General features: G+C 46.4%; 1 protein-coding gene across 1 annotated transcript in view; it reads left to right on the plus strand.

Annotated features, from left to right (window-relative positions):
* Positions 1–8,694, plus strand: part of WNK2 (WNK lysine deficient protein kinase 2) — a 104,592-nt gene that overhangs the window by 66,289 nt on the left and 29,609 nt on the right. The window contains exons 12-20 of the mRNA XM_017737284.1: positions 1–192; positions 3,134–3,448; positions 6,262–6,311; positions 6,896–7,061; positions 7,142–7,258; positions 7,411–7,578; positions 7,782–7,827; positions 8,004–8,120; positions 8,546–8,691. Coding sequence (XP_017592773.1) covers positions 1–192; positions 3,134–3,448; positions 6,262–6,311; positions 6,896–7,061; positions 7,142–7,258; positions 7,411–7,578; positions 7,782–7,827; positions 8,004–8,120; positions 8,546–8,691 — 1,317 coding nt within the window. The remainder of the gene's footprint in view (positions 193–3,133; positions 3,449–6,261; positions 6,312–6,895; positions 7,062–7,141; positions 7,259–7,410; positions 7,579–7,781; positions 7,828–8,003; positions 8,121–8,545; positions 8,692–8,694) is intronic.

The raw sequence follows: 8,694 nt of genomic DNA on the forward strand, positions 1-8,694 counted from the left end.
CTGCCGCACACGCCCGTGTTCCAGAGCGCCTTCCAGCAGATGCTGCCGAGCGACGCGCCCTCGCCCCACCACACGCAGAGCTCTCAGGCCGTGTCCCAGCCGCAGCCGCCGCCGCCTCCTCCTCCGGCGCTGCAGCCGAGCATAATCCACCCTCCCGAGCCGGCTCTGGCCGCTCCGGGGGCGGCTCACCAGGTAAATCCGCGGGGCCGCGTTCCGCAGGGTGCTCCGTGGCACAGCCATTCCTGAGGCTCTCTTCCTCACAAGCATTAATCCTTGGTTTTGAGATGTTTGGATGACTTCTTGACCTCAGTTCTGGAGGTGGTGGCTGGAGCTGTGAGCTGTGGGGTAGCGGGTGATGTCTTCCCCCAGGGAGAGGGGTTATCCGGGGTATAGGGCATAGTCCGACAGACTTTGGACAGCGAATGAGCAGGAGCACTTTCTGAATTCCCTCTTCCTTCTCTGTCTCAAACCCGGGGAGGTGTGAGCTGTGGTTCTCCTGGCCCAGGAGGGCATGCCAAGCCTTGCCAGTGCCTGTGCCCTGGTCTGTGTGGGATGCAGGGGCTGCTGGGTACACACAGCAGAATATGGGGGAGCTGGCGGGAGCAGTGGAGTTGTTTTGATGTAGAACATCTTCAAAACAGGGACGTGGCTGTCTGGCAATGACTGGAGTGGAAGAGCACTGTCAGACCTGCAGGGTGGGGATGGATTCTCCTGCAGACCCTTTCCCCCCCTTGAAAGAAATGGAGCATAAACGGAGCTCAAGTGTTAGCAGTATTTACACAGAAACTGCCTCAGGACTCTAAATCGACAGTCTGTAAATACTTCTCTCACCACATCTGTGGTATGTCAACGTGAAACACAGTCTGACCAAAGCAGGAGAGGGCATTCGATCTGTTAATAACAGCATTTGGAAAGTCTGTATTCTGCCAGATTCCTTCACCATAACACACTGATTAAAATTTGTGACATCCCATCTCAACCTGCCATGTCATGGCATCGTCAGAGCAGTACATAGTTTTTAAATTTCTCTCTTTAGCTGTATATTTGGTACAGAATTACTGTCATTGAGAATGTCAGGAGCATGGAGCCTGGGAATGTTACTCAGTGTTCCCTGTGGCTTTAGAAGGAATTAGGTGCAGTGAGCATGGCAAATACCAGAGCTGGAGAGCTGATATTCCCAAACCATCCTGACACAGTCATTCGCTATCAAATATGTGTGGAAAAGTTGCATATGGAAGAATTTAGGATAGAAAATAGCTATTATGATGTGCCGAGGAATATTTTAAAATACATTGTTCTGATCAGAAGACTTCTAATGGAGAGGTATTTCTGTGTATAATGCTGTGCTGTTTTCACAGTTGATGTTTAGCACCTCTGAGTTTTGTTTTGCCTGGGTATGTCTGTATGGGCCATTCACTGAGGAGTTGGACTTGATGATCCTTGTGGATCCTTTTCAAGTCAGAAAATTCTGTGATTCTGTGATTTGACATCAAAATATTTTGTGAATTATTTTAGTTAAATAAGATTTAAAATAGAACCACCCTTCAGTGGCATTACACCACAATTGTCAGTCTAACCACCCCCCCTTGGGCAGCCATGTAACTCTGAGGTGTTGTGAAGCACATCCTGTCTTTATGTTTATCCACATTAAAACCTGGAATAATAGTTTCAGCTCATACCCAGAACCTGCAGAGAGCATGCAGCAATGAAATCATGTGGCCTAGTTCTCATCTGAGTCTTACTTTTTTTTTAATGTATTTTCCAATAGCCTTAAGTCTCTCTGTGGTGATACTTCAAAAAAAGTAAAAATTGGGCACACTTTTACCTAGTACTAAAAGTCTTTTTTCTTCCATATGCTCCTTTCTTTCCTTCTTCCTCTTCCCACAAGCTCAGTCCCCCTGGAAAAATACATGATGTACCTAAAAGGAGAACGTTCTGTTTTTAAATGTACAGCTCAGAAGGACTGTTATGCAGAATAACAACCCAGTCTCTAAGGTAGCTGGCATCCTGTCGCCTCGGTCTGGTTCCCACCAAGCGCTTACGCACTCGAGTTATTTTAATGCCCTGGAGAAATCCACTGAGATAAATGAAACTCCCTCCATCCACATGGAAATGTTGGCAGGATTGGGGTCTTGGGGCTTGGCACATCAAGGGTTAAACTATGACTTCAGTGTGTAAACTGCACTAAACTGAAGTAGGACACTGGTGTATGTTCAGTGAAAATGAGTTAATGGTGTCATTTGTACCAGGTCCTGGTTCTACATACATGGCAGATTTCTTAAAATATCCTAAGTTAGGTTATGGGTAGAGTGTGTTTTTCTCTGCATGGAGAGTGTGGGCTTGTTGAAAGCAGAGCAAAGTATTCAGGAAAATGAATTCATCACCTAAGATCTTGAAGCAAGTCCAGAGGAGGCCGTGGAGCTGCTCCGAGGGCTGGAGCCCCCCTGTTCTGGAGCCAGGCTGGGAGAGCTGGGGATGCTCACCTGGAGAAGGGAAGGCTCCAGGGAGACCTCAAAACCCCTTCCAGGGCCTAAAGGGGCTCCAGGAGAGATGGAGAGGGACTTGGGACAAGGGATGGAATGCCAGGACAAGGGGGAATGAATGGCTTTCCACTGCCAGAGGGCAGGGTTAGATGGGATATGGGGAAGAAATTCTTGGCTGTGAGGGTAGTGAGGCCTTGGCACAGGTTTCCCGGAGAAGCTGCAGCTGCCCCATCCCTGGAAGTGTTTCAGGCCAGGTTGGACAGGGCTTGGAGCACCCTGGGGATAGTGAAAGGTGTCCCTGCCCATGGCAGGGGCTGGAATGAGACAAGCTTTGAGGTTCCTTCCAACACAAACCATTCTGGAAGTCTGTGATTTTTCATTTCTTAGGAAAATCTGCCTTTGTCCCTACTAATAAACTAGTCCCTGAGCAATGCACGTTGTCATAATCTTACAGAAAGAATCCTTAGTTTTTATTTGGTTATTTCAGAGGAAGTTTAATCTCTGTAGTAGTTACTGAGAGCACCCAAGCCCAGTCGCACTGCAGAGTTTGAGTCCTTCCTTCGTGAATGCCGGTGACTTTGCTACCTTGTCACATATGTCCTGAGCCCTTGGAGCAGAGATGTGTGCTAACAGCTCTCATTGTGTTGCAGCCCATGCCTGGACACACTCAGTTTGCTCTGGAAGCTGGAGCCCAGGTGCCTGTGCTGCCGGTGCAACCCTCGATGGTCATGTCACCGCCACTGCAGCTGCAGCCAGAACTGGTGCCGCCCTGCGTCGCTCGCGAAGGCGTTCCCCAGGTCCATGGCAGCCTTGCCACGGCTGCCCCACCTGTCCCCATAGACCCTGGCCTGCCTCTCCAGTCCTCTGCTCTGCTGCAGCTCCAGCCTGATCTTTCCCAGCCACTGGGCCAGCAGCTCCCAGCTCCCTGCTCGGCTGTCTCGGCAGGCGCAGAGACATCTCAAGAGGTAGAGCCCTTCCTCTGAAGTAACTCACCAGCCTCAGCCTTAGTCTTCATAGTTACTCCTGTGTGAAACAGTGGGCTCATTGCACAAGGAAGATTATCCCCTCACTGCGTTGAGCTGCTGCTCCTCGATGCCAGCAGCTCTGGGTCAGCAAATAATTGGCTATTCCAAATGAAACCTCATGTTGTACCTCAGGAAATGTCTCATTGAATTCATGAGTCAGCAGGACTAAGTGCCTCCTTGTCTGTAGCTGAGCACAAACACAGAGATAGAAATTAAGAAATTCTCACTGTGGATGAGTTAGAAGATGTTCTGTGGAGTTTTACCCATGTTTTGTCCAGTCTTGCTTTAAATGTCTCAAGCACTTGTTCAACCAACCATCATTTGCCTTAAGAAACTGCTCCACAATCTGAGTCTTTGTAATGTGAAAGCCCTTCATGCTCCTCAGCTTGAGCCCGACTCCCATTTCATTTGGCATTGTATCCTTGTGTATTGCCTGAAGTCTACTGTAGCCCTGGGATTTTTGTTTCTTCAGATACTCATAGGCGTTGCCAATTCTCTGTGGTCATAGAACCAGGACACTTTTTGTTGTTTTCCTTATAGAACTGTCAGCTCCTCCTGTCTGCTATTTTGACTTTTCTTTCCACTCCCATAATTGTTTAATCTTCAGTCTTGACAGAACATCACAGAACACTTCCTTCTCTTCAGCTCCCCATTAACAAAGCAAAACAAAAGCTTTGGCATTTCTATCTGATTTCAGGAAATAAGTCTGATTTGTTCTCCACTCCTGGATGGAAATGTCCCTCTGTGATTCTGTGTTCAGAGTCGTTTCTCTTGAGTCTCTGTTCTGAGTTTCCTTTCCTCCCAAAGTATGTATTTCACCTTTTCAAAATCAATCTCTTGGTTTTGCCCATGTTTCCATGGCTTGTCACATGCCTTCATTCCAGTGCAGCCTAAAATTCCATTGGAGGCACAGCTCAGTGGTGCCTCCAGAAGATGCTCCGGAAGGGCTGTGCTAACACTAAGCATGGATTCTAGTTCCCCATTTTTCCTGCCCATCAGTGACAGTTTAATTCTTGCCAAATCAGCGTTCGTGCTGTGACGTAGGATGTTTCCTGGTGAATGTCTGTATCCTGTTGGTTAGATGTAGCATGAATGGTAGAGCCTGTCTGTAGTGCTTCACCTGCAGACTCCCCAGAAAAGCTTGGCTGGGTCAGGCATATCCATCACTCAAGGTACTCCTTCTCCAGCTGTGTTTTTTCTGAAGGCACAGCTCATGGCAGGGTCAGTGCTGGCACCTTCAGTGCAGGGTCCATTCCTTTAGAGATTCTGGAAATATGAACAAACCTCATTTTGTTGTGCAGTGTGATATGGGGGATACAAGTTGTCCTGAGAAACCCATGGCCACTGAGGCACACGTCTGTCCTTCATGTCCCACACCCCTTGGAACATTTGACCACTGGTTTGCTAACTTCATTCTCACGTCCATCTGTAAGTTAACCCCCTTCTCTCATTCAGTTTAAGAAATGAAGCGAGCACCAATCCACGTGCTCTCCATGCTGGTTTTCTGATGTACCTTGCTAAAGTTTTCTTGGGTGTAAGAGAAGTTTCACACCTGTCTGTATAATCAAAACACCGCATTTTGTTGCTACTCTGCCATGACGTTTTTATCTCTTCTGTTGTGTTCAGGTGCGTGGCAGCACTTGCATCCAAACCAACCTGGTCAGGCAAAAGAGGTTTTGTAAGGCACTTGCTTAAGTGCATTACCAAAATGTAGATACATTATGTCTGTGTTCTCACTGTTCATTGATTCTGCAGTTTTATTGAAACTGCATTTAAGCTTGGCACGGCTTGTGTGGTGTTACAGCCAAGGAGTGGGGCTGACTGGTTAACAGCAGAGAACCAGTGGGGCTGACTGGTTCCCCAGTGAGCTTTTAACCCCAGCCCACCACTGCTTGAGTGCCAAGTGTAGCGACGGCAGTCGAGGGGCTTGTTTCTATAGCTGTGTGTCTATAGAAGGATTTTATAGATGTATGTTTATAAATATATATAAAGTTATATATATTTATGGATTTATCTGGTGGGTGTGTATAGCCACAGGTATATACATGCACGGGTGTGTGTCTTTGTGTACATACATGGTAAGTTTGTTACAGCAGGCAGGTAGCAGGGTCTGTAGCACTGTCACAAATTCTGTGAGAATGGGTCTACCCAATGAGAAAATCATGCTATGATGTCTGTCCCAGAGCTGCAGCCAGTGAAAGGGGAAGCTTTTAGGGGAAATTTGTGTAGAGGACAAGAGGACATGATGTGAGGGTGGTGTTCTTAAATGATGAATTTTCATCTTTTGTTTGTAAGTTCCTCAGAAATTTTCCCACTAAGCCAAACACAATGAAAATACTGAGCGTATTTCAGGAAACCATATAAAACAATGAAAATTAGCAAATAAGCAAAATAAGCAAAGCAAATTAGCAGATACATTCAAAAATAAAAGCCAGCGGCTGCTGATGTGGAATTGTCCCTCAGGTTTTGCCACAGTGGTGAGAACTGTTTTATTCCTTTCACCATCTCATCTGCTGGACGCAGAAGAAGGGAACTGGCAGGTTAGTGGCTCTGTCTGAAAAAGTGGTTGGTGCCTTGAACAGAAGTGATGTTGGAAGGGTAAAATAGGAGATTTATTCTATTTCCAGGTTCCAAGAACTGGTTAAACAGAATGGTTTTAGAGTTACTGGTGTCAACAGCAACACCTTTCTTAAAGGTGTTTTTCATCTGCCAATGTAATGTGTTTGCTTAAATGACCTTTTCTTGCATTTTAGGAGCAGGCAATACAGGACAAACTCCAAGCTCTGTCCCAGAGTTGCGAAAGGTATTGTTACCACCTCTTTGGCATAAGAAATGCTTGCTTTTTGGAGGCTGTTTTTTCTGACCTGACCAGAAAGAGATGGATGGGAGCATGTCTAGGGAGAAGCTGGCAGTGTCCTGTGTGCAGTGTGCCCATTCTGGCACCTCCAGCTCTTTTAATTCCTTAGTTTGGGTGCAGCATCCTAGCCTTGGTGTATGTACAGCTGTATGGAACTTCTCTTTTCCTCCCTCTCCAGCAAACCTAACCTGTTTGCCCTTCTGCTGGGAGGGCAGAAAGACAGGAGCTGAGAAAATGTCACCTTAGAAAAGAAGGAACTTGTGCAGTTCAGAGAGGGACTGTCAGGACCCCTGAAGTGAAAGGACTGGGGGATGTAGGGATATATTCAGAGTGATGGAACTTTGGCTGTGTTACTGCCAGAAACATTAATAGATCATTTCTTGGTAGGTGTATCTTCCAGTTGACTCAGTCTGGGCCAAAAAATGTGCCCTTTTTCGCAGCCTCTGTTACGTAGCTTACATGTGATGCATGACTCCATTGCATGTAGCTCTGGCTTTATTTTGGGGTTGTTCTTCCTTTGCCTTGCTAAGCTACATGAGTCCAGATGTTGCTTCTGGTAAAGAGATGAGTGACAGCTTTGAAGGAGCAACAGGAAGTGGAAAGCAAGAAGGAAAGTCTTCAAAGAAGCATAAGAAATCCACGCGTGCTCGTTCACGCCAGGAGAAGTCCAGCAGACCCAAACTGACCATATTAAATGCAAGTACAACCTGTTGGAGGGCAACTTCAGGGTTCCTTTGGCTTTGCCAGGAATAAGGGTTGTTAATCTCTGCATGCAGGTGTGTAACACAGGGGATAAGATGGTGGAGTGCCAGCTTGAAACCCATAACCACAAAATGGTGACGTTCAAGTTTGACTTGGATGGTGACGCCCCGGAGGAAATTGCTACTTACATGGTGAGATGTGGCTGCCCACGGGCTCTCAGTGCACCCAGTTGCTTCAGGCAACTCCTTGTGTGTGCTTGTTGCCTTAGCTGTCTGGCTGCTGTGGAATGAGGCATTAATTAAAAAATTACTGTTTTCCCCTTTATTTTGATGTCCCCTTCTAGGTGGAGAATGAATTCATCTTGCAAAGTGAAAAAGAGACTTTTATTGAGCAAATGAAGGATATAATTGATAAAGCAGAGGATATGCTCAGTGAGGATACAGAAGGAGAGCGAAGCTCTGACCAGGGAACAAGTCCTCAACAAGATGCTGATAGGCTGGAAATGAGCGAGGTAAATGCTAAATAAAGATTGCTAGTTTGATTCCTTTTTCTTAACAGCCAGATGCTTAAATTAGTTTTGCATCTTGTGTTAAAAAAAAAAAAAAATTCCTAACTAGAAAAGTAATGCTTTTTCAGTGTTAAGCCTTACAATGTGAGTGGGATGATGCTCTTCTTGCACTGATCCAGCTATTTCTCCTGTTGTTTCTTTAACAGGAGAAGCGTCAGTCTCAAATGAAGACACCCATGTATCAGCAAAATGGTAAGTGTGCCTTTGAATTTCTAGTGGAAGGTGTCCCTGCTCATAGCAGGGAGTTGGAACTAGATGGCCTTTAAGGTCTCTTCCAACCCAAACCATCCTTGGAAATTAAGACAAAGTCATGATCTGGAGACAATAGAAATTCATGAGTTTGCATGTTATTTTCTTTTCATCCCTAGTTTTGCATACTGGAAAAAGGTGGTTTATTATATGTCCAGTGGTGGAAAACCCTACTACGGATGCCCCTGAGTTTTCTCCCCCGGTACCTCCCAGTGCCCAGCCGGCGGAAGGGCCAGGTATCTCCAAACTCTATAGCAAATGTCTTCTCCAGAGCTGCTGTGTTGTTTCTCTTCTGTCCTCATGTCACTCAGCTGTGATGGTTTCACTTGATTTAGTCAGAGGAAGAAAATGATGAATTTTGTTAAGCTGTACTTTTATAGTGTGTTCCTGGTGTTGAACCAAATTGGGAATCTTTATCTGAGTTTCAGTAAAGTGTCAGTATTTTAGCTATACCTTATGCTGCAGAGTAGCTGAAATTCTCATCATCGTAGTGTCTTTTCAGTGAAATTTTTTTTTGCATAATTTGAAAATTCTCATTTGATGTGCATAACAGCTGTTTTCTGGTGGGAATCGCTAGTGGGTTGTCCCTGCAGCTGACTGGGGGGCTTGGCAGTGATTTCCTCTCCTTTAAAGGTTCACCTTTCAATTGTGTTCTCTCTAGACCTGGAGCAGTCGGATGCCCAGCCAGTGAGCTCTGCAGTGACAGAGGCGCCCGGGGTCGGGGCTGGCCAGCAGCTTCCCCTGCACACAGGGGTCAGTGACAGCCCCCTTGGAGCCACCCCGTCCTTGGCACCAGCTCCTGCTGCAGCA

The sequence above is a fragment of the Corvus brachyrhynchos genome, unplaced genomic scaffold (genome assembly GCF_000691975.1).
Source record: "Corvus brachyrhynchos isolate BGI_N302 unplaced genomic scaffold, ASM69197v1 scaffold266, whole genome shotgun sequence".
In the NCBI taxonomy this organism is placed as follows: Eukaryota; Metazoa; Chordata; class Aves; order Passeriformes; family Corvidae; genus Corvus; species Corvus brachyrhynchos.